General features: G+C 37.5%; 1 protein-coding gene across 1 annotated transcript; it reads right to left on the reverse strand.

The window, feature by feature from the left end:
- Window positions 1–3,716: 3,716 nt before the first annotated feature.
- Window positions 3,717–20,834, reverse strand: Spc25 (SPC25 component of NDC80 kinetochore complex). The gene is made up of 7 exons (XM_003478654.3): window positions 20,662–20,834; window positions 19,791–19,940; window positions 19,633–19,698; window positions 12,144–12,290; window positions 10,880–10,984; window positions 6,107–6,205; window positions 3,717–4,342 (listed from the first exon to the last, which is right to left on the reverse strand). The coding sequence occupies exons 2-7, from the start codon at window positions 19,927–19,929 to the stop codon at window positions 4,218–4,220; spliced, it is 681 nt and encodes a 226-aa protein (XP_003478702.1). The 5' UTR covers window positions 19,930–19,940; window positions 20,662–20,834; the 3' UTR covers window positions 3,717–4,217.
- Between the last annotated feature and the right edge of the window lie 1,400 nt (window positions 20,835–22,234).

Genomic DNA, 22,234 nt, shown 5'->3' on the forward strand with positions numbered 1-22,234 from the left:
TTTCCATTTTAATGAAACCGATTTTCGACTAGATACATTCCACTGTCTTCAAGATAGCTTATTCGTTTTTTAAATCATTATACTTTTACAGAAACAGGAAACTACATACATTCAAATTTGTTTAGTGCCTTTAAGAACAATGACATCACATAATTTCCCTTAGCATCAAATAGAAAGGCAATACAGGGTAGCCTAGGAAAAGCTCAAGGATTCAGGCGTCAGACTGTCTTCTGCATTTGAATACCAACTCTGAGACTTCCCAGTTGTGAGATCTGCCATGATTTAAATACAGTTCTTTGAGTTCCTTATCTGCAGGAGTTATTGATGGTATCTGCCTCACAGGTTGAAAGAATACAAATGAGCACATTCATGGAAAGAGCCTAGAAAAGTACTGGGCTCATTCAAAAGCCAAAAGAGTATTAACTAATTATTCTAAGCTGGCCAGCACTGCCAGGCTAAAATGCCTGAATAATCCCCAAGTTTTAAATGAGTCAAATTCCTGTTAAGAAAAAAGTCTACATAAATTTCCGCGGCCCCAAGCCCTTCATTTGGTGTGACTGTACACTTTTCTTTGTATATTTAAATCAACCTCAGGATCCAGCAGAAAGGTTGGTCCTATACAGTCCTTTTGTGACTTTCTTTCTACAAATTTTGCCCCAAACCCATCCCCAATTTAGAAGTGCAGGATGGCTGTGCCTTGGAGAGAAATGGCCCTCATGGGGAGCTTTTTAGGTTTTTTTTTCCTCACCTGAATAGGAGCATGAAGTTCGCTCAAGAAGCTGAATCTATGTTGAAGATCCTACACTTTTCAATCTTGACCAACTACAACATCACAGTTGTGGAGGGATAGAAAGTTGTAGGTCAAGAACCAAAACTGTATTGGGCTGTCCTAGGCCTTTTCTTTAAAAGCCATGTATCTTAATTTTTATATCTGATTTAACACACTTTTGACTATTAAGGAAACTTCTCAAAATGAAGAACCTAAGCCTAGCAGACCTCTAGTTTATACTAACCCTGAATCTAAGACTGCTGTAAGATAGCATCCGAGATTTACAGATGATTGTCCTACTTTGCTATAATAATCCCCCTACCTGATACTCTCACCAATGTATTTGATAAACACACCATGACTTTTTGTTCTGTACCTGTAAAAATTCATGCAACCTAACCTTCTCCACAGAATATGTCATTCAGGCTGACTTCGGTCTGTTTCAGGCTTTCTGGAGGAACATCAGAGAATGTATGTACCTTACCCTCTCAGTCACTAGAAGCTGGTTCAGGGTCTGGGGTGAACTTGAAATTGGTAAGGTCCACCCCATGCAGCCTGCATCCAGCAACTGCTAAGAAGTGCATCCTGTAAGTATATTCTAAACTCTGAATCAAACTAGGTCCATAAAAACCAAAGTTGTATTTTGATACGGTTTTATATACTTACTTAAATGCAAATAGCTTGAGTAAGGCCAAATGTGAAACTGTGCCCAGGAAACTGCTCACAGTGTGCCCCGTTAAAAGGGGGAAAGTGGAACATGCTTATAACCCCAGCTAGCTGGGAGGCTAAGGCAGGAGGAACTCCCAAGGCCAGCCTAGGGAACTTGAGGAGACTGTGTCTCAACATAAAATTTTGAAAGTGGCCGGGGATGTAGCTCAGAGGTAGAACATCTGCCTACCATGAATGAGGTCGTGGGTTCAGTCCCTAGCAACATACACACATGCAGACACACGTCTCTTCTTACCTGTAGTTTTATTTCTGTTACCCATCTGTTACTTTTCCCTAAGTGCTGAGACAAAATACCCTACAGTCAAAATTAAGGAAGGAAAGGTTTATTTAGCTGACAGTTTGTGGGTGTTTAACTCTATAATCAGCTGGCTCCATGGCTGGGTGGCATGGCACAGGGGCAACACTTCAAGGCAGCAGGCAGCAGATCAAGAGCAAGAAGGGGGAGAACAAGCCTCTTCCCTACCCTTATATAGCAAGCAGGCTACCCGCTCTCCGGGGTGGGTGTAGCACTCACACCACCCCCGGCCCTCCTCTTGTCAGGATGAGGATGATTACAAAGTGAGGACCCTGACCCCCTGCTGGATTTCTGGACTTCTGAAACTGATGCAATGTATCAACCATTACACTATGGTTAGCTTTAGTCCAAAAATATTAAATGGAAAAATTGCAGACATAAACAATGCATCAGTTTTAAACTGGAGCATTGTAGGTAGTGCTGAAATCTGGCATCATCACACTCCATCAGGTGAGTCATCTTTGCCTGGCATACCCAGGCCACATGCACTATCCACCACTCAGTCCCTTACTACTTATCTTTGCTATACACTTGTGATATTGTAGTGCTTCTGTCCAAGTAACCTTTATTTTACTGTTCTATTAATAACTGTTATTTTGTTATTGTTGTAAAGTTCTTACTGTGCCAATTTACAAAGTGTAATTTATTATTCTTGCACATAGGAAAAAAATCTTAGTATATAGTATCTGGTATTTTCTGTGGTTCAGGCATCCACTAGGGTCTTGGAATGTAATCCCCCTGTGCATAAAGGGGAATGAAGGTACTTCCTTTAGCCAAGCCCATGCTGCACCAGGATAAGTCTGCTCTAGCTGTACACATCCAAAAATCTAGGGTAGTTTATTAGACATTGATCTCTACAGAGAAAACATCAAACAGTGGTTCCTAAAAGCTGCACACTTATACGGGTCAGCACTAACATTTCCACAAGTTCAAAGCATTCTGCTCACAAGTCTACTGCTTACCGGAACAAGGCCCAGAACCACATCCTAGGCATAACTGGACATTCAAATTCTCTTTCTAATCTCACGAATAGGACCTCTCACCTGAACTTTCCTCCAGACTATTTAGGGAGAAAACAAGAGAAGCAACTAGAAACACAAAGCACTTTGTTTCATGGGTTTTACCTGTGCCTAAGACATCCTGAAAAAGTATTACATGCCTTCCAACATAGCCAAGGTATGTAAATTCAGTCAAATTTACAAGGGAAGAATGGGGAAGAAATTAAAATCCTAGGATAAGCTGATACGTGGGCTAGACTGTTTTTACATTTGATTTTTCAAAACTACATCCTTTTCTGAAACCTTAGCAACATACAGCCAACATTCTTTGAAGAAAAAGATTATCTTTTATTTTTTCTTTTTTTGCTAACAGTAGATTACTTTTGGTGTAACATAAAATATTCTTTTTAAAATAACATTACCATGATAGTAGATAGCAGTATTTATTTTACCCAAGATTTTTTGTTTGCTTTGGTTTTTGGAGACAAGGTCTTACTATGTAGCCCAGGCTGGCCTTAAATTCAGATCCTCCTGCCTCTGCCTTCCAAGTGCCGGGATCATAAGTATCTGCCACCATGCCAAGGACCTCATATTTCTTACTGATTGTACTCCAAATTGGGCCAACTCTTTTAATCTTTTAAATATTAAGAATCCTCCAACTTCCAAAGCTTAGAGACCACTGAGACATAGTGCAGTTTGTACAAATTCCCATTCCTAGTGCCAGCCATAAACTAGTTTATGCCAGATACTTAACTAAAAATAAATATATGTATTTTATTAACTATATCTTTAAAAGGACACATATCACTTTTCCCCGAAGAATTTAAATAAAATAATTTAAAGAAATATACCTCGCATGCAGGAAACATGACCTTTTTGCAAACCTCCTAAGTTCATGCTTGGGACAGATGGCTTACAAGACAGGTTAACGCAAGAAAAACAATTTATTAATGCAGACAGGGCTGACCACAGGGGAGAAACTCAGTGAACGGCAACTCAAGGTAGTAGGCTTATGTAGTATCTTCAACAAAGAACAAAAGGTTTTTGGAAAGTCATAAGACAAAGGAAAGCAGTTTTAGCTTCCAGAGGGGGAAACCAAGGGAAGGTAAGTTTATGAGAGGTAACTAATGAAGGAGCTTGTTTGGAGGTTCTTGTCAGTGATTAACGTTCTTCCTTCCGTGTAGACATGGCAGACAAGACACCTTTGCAATGTGATGCCCCGCCTTTAAAAGAGTTTTCTCTGCCTCTGCTGCTTAATTGTCTTCAGCTCAAAATAATATTTATTTCAGAAACGTATTAGGGGTGATGCTCCAGCTTTTCTTCTTACCACATAGAAACATCACAGAAACACGAAAGACAGAATTGTTTCAGAAAGAAATACACAACAGAAAAGAGAAACAACCCATTTTTATGTACTATTTATACATTAATTATAAACCGTAGCGGTAAAAGCTTTCCGAACATTGGCAAGAAAAGCTGAAAAATTGTTGGTCTTCCTTACATTCTCTTGAAATTCTGCTAGGCACTCAAGATGAGGAGCACTATCTGACACTGGAAAGAAAAACATGAAGATAATATAAATGAGAGCTTAGTTTTTTCCTTATTTTTTTAATGTGGGAGAGAAGTATTTCTATTATAGAACCTTTCATCTGATCTCAGTGTCAATCACGTTATTAACATGCTTTGAACACAAAACAATACATTTGGTTTCCTATGCATCTATCTTTTGGATTTTTCTTTGTTTAATCTCTAAACATTTGGGGGCTGGGGATTTAGCTCAGCGGCATAAGCGCCTGCCTTGCAAGCGTGTGGTCATGAGTTCCATCCCTGGTACCGGTAAAAATACAAAAAAAAAAAAAAAATCTCTAAACATTCAAAGCTTAAGTAGTATAATCCTGCTTTAATTCAAACAGATGGTATTCAAGGGATTGAAGCTCAGTGATGCAGCATGCCATTTTCCATCATCTTGGGCCTACATACATATGATTTTCAACTATTTAAGAAGTTTTAACAGTTCACTTTAACAGTTAAGCCTTTTTCTCCTCTGTCAAACTTTAATCTGACTGACTTCTAGCCACTAGATCAAAAAAGAACAACTTTTAATGTCAATCCTCAATAACTTGCATCCTATCTTAAGTTTTACAAGTGAAATGAAAGTCATTGCTATTCTAAGAGTGATATTTATGGATCCTACTAACTAAATGAGACTCAAATCACAAATAGCAGCCCCGTCCTCAGTAGCTGCAGCAGCTGGTGCTGTGAGGTTCTCCACCAAGGGTGGTCAAAGGGAATGAATGACCCCACTCTCTCTACGCTTGCTTCAATGGAAAGATACCTGTCTGCATCAGATTTCCAGCTCTTGGGAGCGTTTGCCACCATGACCAGAGTGGAGAAAGAAGAGCAGAGAGCACTTGGCTCAACATTTCTCCTATGAGGTCCATTTTAATATACTACCAATGACTGTGCAATAATTGTGGTAATAAAAGATACACAATTTAGAGAAAATTGAAAAGCTAGGCAACACATTGTTTGGGTTTGCTTTTTAAACTCTCGCATTTGGATGAGAAGTATACTGAAGGGAAAAAACAAACAAACAAACAAACATTTGTGGATGAATTAGATTCTCAAAATATAAATTCTACAAGGAAAGGAACCGGGGCACCAAGGAGCCAGGTTAGCAGCTCATCTGAGTGACTCAGTTAAATGCTTTTAGCATAGGTCTAATGGACATTTTAATGTACTCTAATAAACTATAAAGGGTTATCAGTATAGGGGCATTAGAAGAATAAAAAAAGGTAAATCTATTTCCATGCTCTTACTGTTCACAGTATTATAACCACACATATGTCCTGCAAGTCAAAGGTCTTAAGCATGTAACTACATGATCAATGTGTGGGATTTTGAGAGTTTTTGGTTGCCTTTTTTAAAGTAACTTATTTAATGAAAGGTAACTTATCACATTCTAATTTTACACTTGATTTTAAAGTCACCTACTTGAAAAATGATAATATTTCACATCGAGTAGGCGTATGTTTAAGTTCTCTAAAAGGACAATTCTTTACTTATGAAATTCAGTGATCTTTGTTCTTTCAGACTTTTCAGCTACTGTGGCACTGGGCCATCTTGAAGAGGTGTTAAAGACGGCTCTTAGATAATATCTGTAAATCAAAACTACACTCACATCCACTAGAAGACAATAACTCTAGAAGCAAGCCTGGAAAAGGAAGCTTGTGGGAATATTTCCTTCATGCTCTGATTCAAAGAACCTTTGGAGACGCCAATTTTAAACATGAGTTAAGAAACATAAATACATACCTTCATAGTCCCCCGCTTCATTGAGACGCAAAGAAAACATAAATGGGTTTTCAGGATGCTTAGAGTCGATATTAGTAAATATAAACTGCAGTTTATCCCCTGAAAAGAGATTAAATTATTTAGTATGAGAATATTTTATGTGTCAAAGTTTTCAGGGGAGATGTTTTCTAACCCCTTATCATTGACCAATACTTGCAGTGCTAAGTATGTGCATCCACTTAACCAATATCTCTGTGTGTAGATGACACAAGTTAGTTTTAAGATTATATATTGAATCACACCAAATACACAGGCAACAAAAGAAAAATTTAATTGGACATCACTGAAATTAAACTGATCAAATGCAGTATATACAAGATCTTCTGCCTCCAAGGAATGATGCTCTCATGCACGCTACAACATGCCATAAGTCTTGAAAACAAATACTGAGTGAAATAAGCCAGACACAAAAGGACAAGGCTTGTATCATTTCACTTATCTCACACAACTACAACAGGTACACTCATAGAAATGAGTTATAAATTAGAGGTCACTAGGAGTTAGGGAAGTGAGAAATGGTACACAATTTCTTCATGGGTGGTAAAAAATTTTGGAAATGGTTTGTAATGGTTGCAAAACATTATCTATGTAATCAATGTCCCAAACTGCACACTTAAGAATGGCAAAATTTGCTGTATAAGCTTTACCATCATAAAAAAAAAGTCAAACAAGTTTGACATTTGTCCAGTTACCCAGACTTACAGTCTATTTTCCAAAAGACCTTCAAATGCTCCCACAGGAAAAAAATGCCTCTCGGAAATGCAAGATGGCTGCCACAAAGTACAAATTCATGTGCATATTAGTTTCTTCTATAGCACAAGAAAGTTAAGGACTCTTACCAGTCATGTTGGCACATGTCCACAATTCAAGCTATTTGGGAGACTGAGGAAGGATAAACTCGACATCAGGCTGGGCAGCTTAGTGAGACTGTCTCTAAATATTTATTTATTTATTTATTTAATTTATTTATTTATTGTCTTTTTGAGGCAGGGTCTCACTGTGCAGTTGAGGCTTGCCTTGAGCTCATTTTGTAACCCAGGCTGGCCTTGAACTCACAATGATCCTTCTGCCTCAACCTCCCAAGTGCTGGGATTACAGATGTCAGCCACCACTCCTGGCTTCAAAATAAAGTTTTTAGAAAAGACTGGAGATGTAGCTCCCTGGTACAGTGCTGGCTTAACATATGCAATCAAGGCCCTAGGTTCAGCCTCTAACACCAACAGCCCTACCACAAAAGAAGAAAATCTTACTAAAAATTACTACAAGTATAAAAGGAAATCCTAAGAAACTTTGAAAACACTTGTCTCACATTGAACTTCACATTGAAAATAGTTATGTCAGCGCTCCACATTTTTTGAATTCTTAATAGTAATGGGGCAGATGCATGCCAAGGGAAAAAGGTTCCACAAGATATAAGTTACTCAGGCAATATGAAAGGTTTAATAATTTGAATTTTCTCTTCCTCTGATGATATGAGAGGAAAAGCCAAAATGCTTTTCTTCTTCCTCTCACTCAACAACCAACAGAATAATTCTGTGGTCATTCGGAAGTCCTACAATGGACGCCCACTAGATGCCCTCTAACTCAGTCTAGTTCTGATTCTATCTGCGTAGACATGGCACATTGCCACCATCTCCCCCTCGGGTTTGGTGAAGTTGCTTGAGCCACTCACAGCGTTCAGGGAACCTATAAAAAGTTCTCATATTCCCATTTAATTAACTTGACTTACATTCACAGGACACAGCTGAAGAGACGGACAGGTCAAAGTAGAAGGGCATGGGTTTTATGGAGCCTCTCCAGACACACTACCCTACAGTCCCAGATCTCAGTCTTTGTACAGAGGCTTCTTTGTGTGGGGACGACTGATAAAATCACTGGCCACCAGTCATCAGCCAGCTGAGGCTCTTCCCCTCACTTCTGTCCAGAGGGTGGAAGGAAGGGCTGAAAGTCCCAGCCCTGTAATCCCATCTAGGTCTTTCACATCATGAGGCCCCATCCATAAGCAGGAGGCAGCCAGCCATCAGTCAGCTCAGCGGCATATAAAAACGACATTTGTCACTTTAGAATCCCAGGATTTTAGGAATCCTATGCCAGGAAACTGGGAGGCAGACGAAAGAGCTATTTCATAATATCGCACTTCCTTAAAACATTTCCTGACTTTGATGGCTGTGATAGTTTTATTTTCACTTTAAAAATAATTTTAAAGTCCTAAAGTTAATTACTTTATACAAAACTAAACAAAACAAGAAACACCCCAGGAAAACAGCGAATATCTACTTAGAATTGAACCTATAAAAAGTTCGCATATTCCCATTTAATTAAAAAGCCAATGTTTTATTAAAAGATAGGAAGAACACCAAGATAAGCAGATGTACAGGTAAAGCAAATAGCAAAGAAAGGAATATCATTAGTAAACAAGTAGGAAAAAAGTCACCTTTTCCTTAATAAGCAAAGACATAGCTTTTCAAAATATAAAAGTTCTACTCATGTCTTATCAGTTGCCAAAAAAGAAAAAAATATCTTTAAAAAATAGAATTCTGGTGATAAGGGGAAAATTCTGAGAAATTCTAAATTTAAATATAAGGGCTGCACCCCCAATATATTTATATTGAGGAGTGGAGGCGAGGGGAGATGGGTGAGATTAGTTAGTAAACAAGCTACGAGCCAAGAACAAGTGACCACCTCACATTCTGGAATGTAAGTTACAAACATACATCCCATCGCTATTCCCTAGATGCCATATTCTGTTTATAACCCCAACTGATCAGAAGCAACAGTTAAGTCTCCTCATGACTCCCCCCTAGAGATCTCCCACTTTTACATAGTTCCATAATTTCTTATACTTGCAACCACTACAGGTTCCATGCACCTTACGCCTTGTTTCCTCAAATTTTCACGATTAAACAAAATGTTCTTAGCTCTGGCCTGGTGAACATTTTCCAAATGCCACCTACTCCTGCCACTGCTGTGGGAACTTATCCCAGGACCTGTCATTTCTTTCTGTAGCATCTGTAACAGCTCAATACATTCTTTTATTTCAGAGATTGCTTCATCTCAAGTTTTGGTTTAACGTTGGGTTTAACATCAAGAATACAAGGAAGGAAGTTCTCTTGGACATTACAGAAAAGTATGCATAAAGAATTAACAATACAGGTCTGAGACTGTTACCCTTAGAACTTCAGAAAGCCCTGCTTGCCAGACTAGCCCTTGGTTGGTGTGTTTTGGATCCTCATTATCACTGCTAGGTATGATGATTGACTAAGACTTGCAAAAAAAATACAACAAAGTCAGCAAAGGAATAAGATGTGGAGTGGTGTCCAAGGAAAACCAGGCACAAGCTTCCAGAGCAGAGTTTCTAATGAGTTTCTAGTAAGCAACAGTTCATTCACACAGGTCGTCACAATTTGATGCTTAAAGAAATTGTGTCCTGTGTGATTTCACTGGGTTCTTAAAACCTTGTGCCTAATTTCCTCTACACTTTTTATTGTGTGCCTTTTTCTTCTGATCTTGTTTTGCAACCTTTTGCTGCAATAATTCTTAACATAAGAATGATTACAGTAGTCCTCTCTCACCCATGGTTTCAGTTACCCAGTCAACTGGGGTCTAAACCTATTCAATAGAAAATTCCAGAAATAATACACAAGTTTTAAATTATGCAGTTCTGAGTAGCATGACGAACTCTCATGTCATCTCATTCTGTCCACCAGGATGTGGATCATCCCTTTGTCCAGAGTATCCACTTTTTATACATGATCTCCCCTGTTGGTCACTTTGTAGCTATCTCAATTATCAGGCTGACTGTCCTGGTATCATGGTGTTTATGCTTGGGTATCCCTTATTTTAACTAATGACCCTAATAGAACAGAAATAGTAATGCTGACAATTTGAACAGGTCAGAGAGAAGCTTAAAAGTCCTTCTCTTAGGAGAAAAGGTAAAAGTTTATCACAGATTGTAGATATAGGAAAAGAGTATGTGTAGGATTCAGTGCTATCTGCGATCTTAGGCATCTGCTAAAGGTCTTGGAACGTATCTACCCTATGGATAAAGGAGGATACTATATATGCTGAGTCATCCCAATGACTCAATCACCAAACCAAAGGGTACCCTGAAACAAAACTCTGCCATAAACTGGCACATATACATGATGTGCCACAAATGATGCCAGGCATATGTACCTTTTTAAATTTAATGTTTCTATCTCTACTGATTTAGCAATACCCATACAAATATTCATGTGCTTTCAGCAGCAATTCCTAAGAATTCCATGAAATTATTTTTTTAAAAACAACTAGACTCAGGGATTTGAGTGGCTAGGATGGAAAGCTGATGTTTGGTACAGTACCTCTAAAACTGAAAAACTAGAATAATTCAGATGTTGTTAAAAATAATATATGCTAAACATTCAATAAAATATTGTTATACTACATTAATTGAATGAATGATTACACCATGATTTAAAAAGTACTGTTTTTAACATTACTGATACAAGGGCTAAGAACAAAAAAATGAAAATTATCTGCATGTTGATAACCATGCTAAAAGTATTCATTAAAATATTGACTAATAAAAGGATCAGTAGTTATGCTTCAGTGATAAACTGATTTTTTCTTACTTTTTAAAAAGTTAATATGTTCATTTTAGTTCAAAACATTCTTAAAATCATCTATTTAAGAAAAGACATGTTTTCTAATCTCTTGTATTTATATATTTATTATTTATATAAATATACTTACCATAAATTTTTCTAATTTCTAGTCCAAGCCGATCTTTATACAAGTCTGCTGACTTCTGCAGCCTTTTTAACCTTTCTTCATTAGCTTTGTTAGCAGTGGAAATAGCTATGATTAAAAACCAAACATGCCATATTAAAAATTTTAAGCAACTCAATTAATGCTCATCGAATTGATCTTAAGAAACTTGGACACAACCATAAAAATGATGCCAGGCATATGTACCTTTTTAAATTTAATGTTTCTATCTCTACTGATTTAGCAAAACGTGCTTCTGTTCATTCAAGATCGAAGGAAAACTTGCTTAAGATGCAGATAATTAGGCCAGGGATTTGTGTGGCTAGAATGGAAATAGATTTCATTTTACACTCTTTTGATTTTTCTAGATAGCCAGAGATACACTGATTGCTTTATGGAAAAACAATTCCATTCCTTTAGGAATTATTGTCTCATGAGTAAAGGGCCTTTTTTCATGCTAGTTTGAAAAAAAATTTTTTTAAGTTAGCACAGTAATCCCTAAGTAATCCTTGGTTGATGAGAAAAACTTCACAACTGAATCTTGGATTAAAAACTCTACAAAAAAGCAAAACTAACTTGCCTTCAAGACATTTGAAGAACTGATTACATAGACTGGGTACACAAGGCTCCTTTCTAAGTCTCCTTTCTAAATGAAGCATTCATTTGGATATGAATTTTTTTGAGCAATGAGACTGCAGCATGATGAGAGCTGATATTACCTGGCAGAGAATGTGTATGGTCAGTAAGTATTTGTTGCATAAATCACGCCAAGGCGAATCTCATTTAGCAGCACTATCTCCTATTATTTAAACTCCTCTTATCTCAAAATGCATGCATTGATCCCCTGCCCACTTGCTATCCCAGTGTGTATCTAGGTGGGGAGGAAAAGGGAAAGGGGACAATATGGGGTGTGAATATGTTCAAAGTATGTTACGTGTGTACACAAATCTGCCATAATGAATCCATTAATCTGCATAACAAATAAAAGATTTTAAAACACCACTCTCACATCAATGCTGTTACTACTTTGATATAACAGAAATTAAAAGAAAAAGCAAATCAAAAGACAATCAATTCCACTTAAGCAAGTATACTGACATGTTGCAGAGATCAGCAGCTGGCTATGCCCTGAGGTATGTCATCCACATCCGGCAATGAAGGACAGAGGACAAAAATGTACATAATTGTGACCCATCAACACTTTGCAACTTGGATTATGTTGTTAATATGTTTATAACTGGAAACTTACTTTCTCTCTTCCTAGAATATTCTTCTTTAAGATCCTGAATGTTTGCAGTTAAGACTTCCATTTCCTGTGTTTTGCCTTTCACTTCAGCAATCAACTTTAAAAGATTATCTTTCTTTTCTTGAATCAGCTTGTTCTGCTTGCAGACCTCTGTAAACACACAATATTCGCTATGTACATACACTTTGTTCCCTGACATGCAGCTGAAAAACAGACCAACATCTATTGCCTTCATAAAACTGATAACATTTTGAATAAGCATTTTGTAGTAAGTCAAAAATTATAAGACAAAAAAATACACAGATCCTAATCTATTTTTTCTACTTTTCTTTGAAAACAAAAGTGACGAGATAGAAATGAAAATACAAAATTAAATCATAAAATAGAAAATCAGAATGATAGGTGATACCTGAGTTCCCCATTCCAAATAAGTACATAAATAAACACATCACAAAAACCAACCAAACTAGAGAAGATGGTCTTTCAGAGAGCTTTGAAGAAATAGTTAATTCCAATCCTATAGAACTCATCCCAGGACATACTAGGAAGAAAGAAGGAAAAGAAAGCAGGTAGACAGGCAGACAAATTGTAACCAGCCAGCATAATTCATAAATTAAATGTCAGAAAAGATAACACTGCCCCTCCATCCACAACCGTGTAAACTAACCTAACTTAAAAAACATAAGCGTTAAATTGCTTAATAAAATAATAACTTATATAAAAATTACCCACTAAGAGTAAATAGGACTGGACATATAGCAAGGTATAGTATTAGGAAAATTCATCACATAAGTAGACACTGCGAAGATATTTTTTATAAATTTATCACCCACTCCTGATACTGATTCTTAAACATTTAAGATGATAGAAACAAAACCTTTTAACTCTCATGACATGCTTAAAGTAAAATACTCAGCTATTTCCAAAAGGAATAAAAAGAATACCTGCTATCATTGTTAGGTAATATTTTCCCTATAAGTGTCCAATCAATATGAGGTATGCAGCTGGTAAAACTACTGGAAAGGAAAAGATACCAGACATCCACTTTGAATGTGAAAAAATCTAGGGGAAGTCTATAAGAATTTATAGTACTAAATACCTCAAAATCAATAGCTTTCATAAATAATAGCAATGATAGATGAGACTAGTTGTCTTTATACTAATGTTAATAACAGCATATTAGTTTTTGCTGTTGTATGCTACTTTTCAGTATAAAACACTAGCTTTTATAATTAAATTAGACATTAATCAGTGCTTCATTTCCTCTTCTTGGCTGCCATCCCTCCACCTTCCCTACCTACCCCATGTCGTCCCTGTCAACAGCCCTACAAGCCCTTCTGGCTCTCTTCACCTCTCAGCTTCTACAGCTAATGAACTCCTGTCACACATGAGCAAAATAAGAAAGCAGCACAGCCTCCACCTAAACCTGGCCAGACCCTCTTCTGGACGACAATAACCCTGGCACAGCCACTCTGCCCTGTATTGGTTGTGCAGTGCTGTACGGGGTGGGCGGGGGGGGGGGGCATGGACGGCACAGGAACGGAGGTCCCAAAGTGGCCATGAGGAGGCTAAAGGGGCAGGACAGCACTACAAGCCTAAAAACTCTAGAGCAGATCAAACAAGCAAAACCAGTAGAGCTTCTGAATGTACTTACGAATTTCTGAATTAAATTACTAAGATTTAAATAAAATTGGAATATTTATTAACCAGTAGCCCTGCATTACATTAAAAAACCAAAATATCTACACTGTCATTTAACTCCAGTATTGTAATTACAAATTAATATGTGCCCCATGGATAAGTGATGCTAACAAATGTTTTCTTAAATAGGTTTGCCTATCACAGAACTTCTGAGGACCTTAAATATCAAGAATCTTCCAAAGGGAAAGGACACTCTGACCTATTTGCCAAATTAAATTAAATTGAGCATGAAAGTCTTTACATGAAGAGCTTCTCTTGACTGGTATTCCTCAGAAAATGAGGAAGTCTTACTTATAGTGAGAAACCAAATGTTCAGAAATAACCTAGATCAAGAAACAGGCTCTGTATGAAAAAACTGTACAACTTGGCTGAGAAAATATTTGACTTGGATACCTGGAGTGACATTTTGTGATGCTTCTGAATATTATAAAGATGCCAATATTTCCCAAATTTGCAGAGACATTTAATACAGTCCCAAGGGAACAGCAAAGGGCAAAGAGGCATCTAATAAAAGTTATTATTAATCTGTCTGATAATATGCAGGTGAGGGAAATATGGAGGAAAAACAATAAGGAAAGGAACCTGCCTTGTCAGCGGTAGCATCTGTGCCTGAAGCACAGTGCAATAGTGGGTACAGGCTGAAGAACTGGCATAAGCTCAATAAAACAAAGGAAATATTATTCATCAAGAGGGAGACTATTCCCTCAAGAGTGCTGGAATTAATCTGTATTTATTGAATACTTAAATACAAAAACTTACAAAATCTGAAAAGCAGTATCTGTGAATATAAAATTAATTATATGGAGAGTGATCTTTTACTCAAAGGTAAAAAGAAGTCCAAAAGAAAGCTACATAAAGCTTAACATATAGATACAATTTATATTTGACTCCAATAAGGATGAGACTTTATACATTAGGTACTTTGTTCAATATCTTATATTTATATAAATTTATTTAAGGGTCACAATAATCCTGATCTCCAGCTCTTAGTTTCTCTTTAAAAGACAGCAGTTGAGTAATTTGGCTGAAGTGTTACTTGCTAGGATGCAACAAATACTAAGACGTGGATTTAAACTCAAGTCTTCAAGGGCAATGATTTTGCTCACAAAACTATCCTCCTCCAACAACAGGTTACTATTTTAATCCAGAGAAGACACAAATACAAATTTATTAGGATAGTGGGGAGGACAGACAAAAGAGATAAACAGATTTAAAAAAAAACCCTGAATGTAGATAGCTAATGCATATGAGATAATTCAACTTTCACAGTAATCACAGAAATGCAAAGAAAGCAATAACATACAAATTTTCATTTATTACAATGTTTACAAGAATAATAGGGAGTGATGAAAGGAATACAAAGTGCTAGAGTTCTGGAAAATATTTTTTGACATTATAAAACAAAAAGCCTTAAGGATATTTATGTTCTTTGATCTAGTAAGTTGATTTTTTACAAAGTTACACTAGACAAGCAGGATATGGGCAAATATTCATATCCAGAAATGTTTTTCAGTGTTTATGATGAAAAACTGAAAACATTCTAAATACCTAACAAGTAAATGACTAAAAGTATAGTCCATCAATAAAACAATATATTGTCAAAGAACTTAGTATAATGAGAAATAATCACAAATCAGAAATAATAAAATATTTACAAAAGATATCTTGAAGATAATTGTTATAAAACTCCATAGCACATAAAAAATAAAAGCTAGAAAGTCATCTGAGATGTAGTTTTCAACTTTAAAGACAACAGTTTTTCATTATTCTGTACTTTCTAAGCATTTAGACATTATCAGATATTATATCAACTGTAATCTCAAAATAAACATCAGAATTATCAGAAAGTAAAATGCAACTAAAGGAAATTATTTAGTAGAACTGCACTGCAAAGGAAATCTAAATTTAAAATAAGATCTCAACTCTGATTTGATGCCGCTGTTATTTCTTAAAGACTGATCAAACACAACTTCTGAAATTCTTACCCTCATTTACAAAACGTAGGTACAGTAATAATAGCTACTGCATTCATTTACTTCACAAGGTCACCTCTAAACTTGTAAGCGACACGCAAATATCCCATATGTGAGCATTTTTATTATAACATTTGAACTACATGAATCTATGACAATAGATGGAAAAGCCTCAAGGCATGACTAGTTCATGTGCACAGCCGGCTGTCTCTGCATTCCCCAGGGCCAGTATTTCAAACTGCACCACAGCTTAGCATGAGAACAATCCTTTGCACTTTCCCTCCAGGGTACCAAGGTAAGTATTCTACGTGCCCTGGTAAGAGCAGCACGTTTTGACTGCAACCCTAGATCTTGTATCTATCCAAGGACTGACCTTAGGTAAACTTCAGTGAGCTTCAATTTCCTCATCTGTGAAACAGACACGTTTTCATACAGCTGGTGGTTCAACATCTCTCTGCCCTCCTGTTTATTATGCATGACACTGCCAAAGTGCTTTTCAGCATGACACTTTGCCAAAATGTATTTCACAATACAAATCCACTCTCATTTCCCAGGTTAAAATCCTGCAGCAGCTCCTTATCTAAATCCTGTACAGATTTCAGGATTTAAATAATTCAAGAACCTGCTCCTAGAAGATGGACTTTCAATAGATGATCGTAACTAGATGGACAGGCTCTCCATGTCAGTCTTTTTATTCTCTGCTGTATCTTCCTAAGAGAAGTAGCTCATTAAACATTTGACAGGTAAATGAGTCCCCTAAACCTTTTCCTAGTCCCAAAATATCTGAATCTGTCTACCTTGTAGTCATTATCAGTGTTAACAGCATCCTTTCTGGGTTCTTTCTTCTAGTTTCTTATGCCCTTCCCTCAAGCTTCCTGTTCTGCCACTTGCTAATTCTGTCTTTCTTGATCCTTTCCATATCCCTTTCCAATTACAGAGGCAAAGTGAATCAGACTGCTTGAAGGTCTAACAAACCACAATCTCTCCGGGCTGGTAATGTCATTAACAAAACTGAGGGGTGCTGGGGATTTAGCTTAGTGGCATAAGTGCCTGCCTGGCAAGCGTGAGGTCGTGAATTTGATCTCTGGTACCAAAAAAAAAAAAAAAAAAAAAAAAAAAAAAAACCAAAACAACAACAACAAACATGCTGATCAGTACAGAATATCTACTTGGGCAAGATGTCAGGACTGAAGATGGTGGGTGCACAGTGTACCACAGTATCCAAAACAGTAACAATTCACTGTGTATCAACTCCAATACTATGATTATGATGACCTTTCACTCTATTCATTCTTCACAGGTTCAACCTCCTGAATACACTAAAGACTCCCCAGTGTCTATCTTCAGCAAAGACCTCTTTCCTTGCTCCAGATCAAGCTATCCAGCGCCTACCAGGCATCTCTACCTGCAAGGACAACAGTGCAATAACCTCAACATATTCATTCAGCACCTTGAAAGTTGAACCCACTTGTGTTTTCTTCCCATTTCTAAAAATACTCTCACCCCTTTTAGTCTCTCATATAGGAAATGCATCACATCAAAAGACAGGAAACGTTGCACAGCTTCAGGACAGCAGTCATGACTGTATCCAACTGGTCCTGTCACTGCCCCAGGCCGTCCTCATTGTGTGCCTCAATGGCCCACTGTTTCACCACCTGGTCTTTATTGTGCATGACACTGTCGGAGTGCTTTTCCTGAAATACAAATTCCCTCCTATTTTCTAGGTTAAAATCCTGTAGCAACTGCTGGTCTTCTGAAAAAGCCTGAACTCCTTTGTACAACATATAATGTCCATCAGGTGCCCAATCGGTTAGTTCTCTTTCCAGTTACTTCTCTGCCACTCCCAACCACACTGCACGCAGGCCATCCCAGAACAAAAGGCTCTCAAGTTTCAGCTACACTCCACATGCTGCCCTCTCCTGTTCCTGGGAGGTAATGCTCACTCTGCTAAACTCCCCAGCCTTCCTCTGTGATCTTCTCTAAGGCAGGGTGTATAATCAGACTACATGGGCTCACATCATGTTCCTGTCCTTCTCCAGCTGTCTGACCTTGAGAAATCTGCTTAACCTCTCTCTGCACATTTCCTTGTTTAAAAGGTAGAACTGAAAACATTACACTCCTGATGGTTGTCTATATTCATGAGTCAATATATGCAAAAAACTTGAAACAAGGTTTGGCATGTGGAATTAAGGCAAGGGTTAGTTATGAAATATTCTTGAACTGTCACTGGAAACATCCAGGTTCTAGCCCATACAATCCTACTCCATTATTATAGCAACTACTATATTTTTAATTGTGGTTTCCTCACGTATAGCCTCCATCAAATTGTGAGATTATACTTTATACATTGTCTTTTCAGTCTTTGGCTAAGATAGTTGAATTTAGGTAAATTATATTTCTGTTCAAGTATAAGGTCATTTTCTAAAATAAAAATAGTGCTGTTGGGTGTTTGAATGTTTACAGCACATCTCCATATTACAGATATTTAAGAACACACACTGAGAATCACAATCAAAATTGTCAGTAAAACGGACAATTTCAAACTTAATTTTCTAATCTCTCGGTATCTTACAAACCAAGAAACCAAGCTCAATATTCTTATACTCACACATTTTCTTTCTTTCTTCTTTTTTTGCTTATAGTCACTGAGGGCTCCAGGGAAAGTTTAGAAAGTGAAAATAGGTAAAATATCTATCAGTTAAATGGCTGAGGGGCCACAAAATGAGTAAATGGGCAGGCAAGACAAAAGAGAACTTACTGTGGCAAGTGAAGAATATGACCCATGTAAAAACATTCCAATTTAGGGGTTGGGGATTTAGCTCAGTGGCACAAACGCCTACCTGGCAAGTGCAGGGTCATGAGTTCAATCCCCAGTTCCAAAAATATAAATAAATAAATAAATAAAAATAAACCATGGTGCTACTAAATTGAATATCTCTTGTAGAATTTGATCTGTGGCCACAAGTGTGTGGCTTTTGTGTGACAATTCAGTGAGAGTTACTGATCTGGATAATCACTCTGGATAATCTGGAGAGTTGTAGAAACAAGAAGGAAAGAATGATAGTAAAAGTAATGGGGGAAAAATACCAAAGTATGAGATATCATCCAAAAATACAGTGAATATTTGATTTTTTAAAAAAATTATTATAGTGAAAGACACACTGCCATTAGTCCTCCCCAAATACTCTTCCTCACATTTATCCCATTGTTCTTGCCACTTTCTCAAGCAGTTTTGAAAGCCCTTTTTTTAGTGTCTCTAGTTGAGCTGTCCTGGGGCCTTTGATATCCTGGATCTACGCACTGTTTGCCTTTCATGGTCATTTTGACTCTGGAGAAGACACAGAGGGTCCATGGTACCAGATCCAGTGAACAACTGTATAGGGATACAGGGTAATGTTTTTTACAAGCCCGTTTTTGTGTTGGATGGCACTTTATTTCTCATGCACCTGCACCTCATAAAGATGCTCACAAAAGAGGACCTTCAGATCTACTTCAGAAAATGGCAAGAATGATGGAATAACGGTGTTCAAAGTGAGGGAGAGTTTTTGGAAGAACATTAATAGCAATGTATTTTTTATTGTAAAACACTTTAAAATTTTTTTAATATTCATCATATATTTTCACCCCTCATAGTAATCTTATCCCCAAGTGCTGAGAGACAACTGCTTTTTGATCCTCACAGTGTGATTTTCATTAGAAAATAAATAAATAATTAAATCTCCAAATGCATTCACTATATTGTCTTACTTATATGAAAGGTTTCATGATAAATATATTAAACCTAAAAAAAAGTCTCTGATCTACAGATTTTCACGTACGATTTTGATATTCCAGAAACATCTCAACCATTTTTTCTTCTTCCTTTAATTTCACTGACAGCTTTTCTGGAAAAGAAATTGAATTTCAGTTTAGCTCACATACCACTGGGAAACAACAAGAATGCAAAAATAACAAGTTACAAGTTGGCTGTAAGTACCTGCTAGGGTTTTAATGGAGTCCTTACAGGCATCTCTTAGCCCCAACATCTGACAGGGGGTGTCACTGAGAGTGTTTCTGAACTTATTTCCAAATTCATTTATGCTTTTATCGAAGAGCGCCAGTTCATCCTCTACCATTGTGCAAGACACTACAAAACACAGAAAACCTATTTTAGAAGTTATTAAAGCCAAATAAACATATTCAAATAAAGTATGCTCTGACAGTTTGATGGTTAGCAACTGAACCTTTAGTTCTACATATTTACTGATAAATCGAGTCACTTGAGCCTAATTGTGATTAAGATGCAACAGGAATCTAGAACACTTTTACCTCCTAAGAACTTGTTAGTAAAGTGTAATTGCACAGGAGAGTCACATCTCTATGACCCTGAGGAAACTGACTGTTTTTCTCACAAGTAAAAATGACGACTTCTAAGGCCCCATCCAAATCTAATGTCTTCTGATTCGAGCCTGGATCACAAGGTGGTCACTGACATCCCACCTCCACACCCCAGTAAGACCTTCTTGCCTCCTCTGCCTACCCAGGAACAGGAAAAGCACAATGAAAAGGGGACTGGGGTGGAAATCTGGCGGCTCAGTTCCACTTCATCAATCCGGCCTTCCTATCTTCTGTAAAAGGGTGTCTTGGAATTCTCCAAGTCCCACCAGCTCTCTGCTACGCTGAAACCTCACCAGGATGGCCAAAACCATCTTTTCAGTAAAACCCAGAACTCTATGTTTCCCTTGCTACCCAAAGAGCAAAAAGACTCGCTTTCCACAAACTCCACTCGAAATACGTACCAACATGCCGCCCCAACCTACTTTCCCCTATCACAACAGGCGGGTCAAAGAGCCCAGCCTGGCTCTCACCTTCGTCGCCGTGGCTGACAGGCCTGAGTTCGGTTGCCTCGCTCTAAAACCAGGAGTTACAACTCCCAGCCCACCTCCAGACCCCGTTCCTACAGCAGCCGCAAATTTCCGATTTCAAACCCAGAACACCTCCCCGCCACCCGCTTGGGAGCCTATTCGCCCTCTGATTGGCTAATAGTACAGACTCTCTATGCAGTGATTGGTGAACTCAAACTACGGAATTGTCGCGGGAAAAAAAAAAAAACCTAAGGTAAAGGGCATTCTGGGATTCGTAGTTTTTAATCTGAGAGACAGCCGGACCTAAAGTTCCCTGGGAAAGTAACAAAAAAGGGTTTCTTTCTTTCTTTCTTTCTTTCTTTCTTTCTTTCTTTCTTTCTTTCTTTCTTTCTTTCTTTCTTTTTCTTTCTGTCTCTTTTTTCTTCTTTTTAAAAATTTCGTTACTGTTGGTGTTTAGGTTGTTAATAATCTCTAGAAGAGTGGTCAAGTGGTTCTCTCTACTCCTTGAAGCATAACTAGGGACACCTGGCTCTTTTTTCTGCTTATTTAGCTTTTCAAAAGGGGAAATAAGATGAAGTCCTGCCCTCCCCCATCACCACCCACACTCCACCACCATCATCATCATATTTATAACACATTTATGCGCCTTTCATTTCAATCCAGCCAGGATTTCTTGAGTATTTACTATACATCACATACTAAGTGCGAACCGACTTCTCTGGGAATTTCTGTACACAGAAGAGTAGAAAGATGATAGTCTTCCCAGTCTGGAGGTATTTCTGGGTGGCGGCGATAAAGAGCCTTTCTTTATTTTATTTATTTATTTATTTTGTCTTTTTCATCGGTACCAGGGATCGAACTCACGACCGCACACTTGCAAGGTAGGCGCTTATGCCGCTCAGCTAAACCCCCAGCCCCTAAAGAGCCTTTCTAAAACTAATGAAGGTTCACTGTTCCTTCTCTGAAAACTTTTTTCCTTCTAATATATGGAAGAGGATAAGGTTCAAGAAGAAAAAGACATTGTTGCCTACAGAACATACCCTAAGTAGGTATTTTCCATTTTAAAGGCAAAGTGAAGGAGAGAAATAATGAGTGATGCCATGGTTTACACTAAGAGTTCCACCCTCCCTTTGGCAACACGTATACTAGAATACAAATTCCTCACCTGACTAATATAAGGGTCTCTATATTACATTCGCATTTATGTTGAACCTGAAAATAATAGCACATGAACTTTCAAAACCCATTCACTGAGAAAATTAGAAATTATAAAAGCTACTATGAATTCAGAAAAAAAGAAAGCTATTCTTGTGTATTCCAGGTTAAGAACTTAATACTCAAAAACTGCTTGTATTTAAAAAGATGTTGAACATAAATTTTAAATCCTGTAGAGAGCTTCTTGGGCAGTGTCAGAAAGCATTGGAATAAACAAGCCAAAAAAACAAGCCTTTGGAAATTGCCAAGAGCAAAATACATTTTCTAAAGTGGAGTCTATCTTCAGCACCAGTTCCACTTAGACTCTTTCATGTTCCAGAATTTAAAAGTAAAATGAAATAAATGAAACACTCAGAGCTCC

Source organism: Cavia porcellus, unplaced genomic scaffold (assembly GCF_034190915.1).
Source record: "Cavia porcellus strain 051 isolate PalLab524CR breed Dunkin Hartley unplaced genomic scaffold, mCavPor4.1 scaffold_12, whole genome shotgun sequence".
Classification (NCBI taxonomy): Eukaryota; Metazoa; Chordata; class Mammalia; order Rodentia; family Caviidae; genus Cavia; species Cavia porcellus.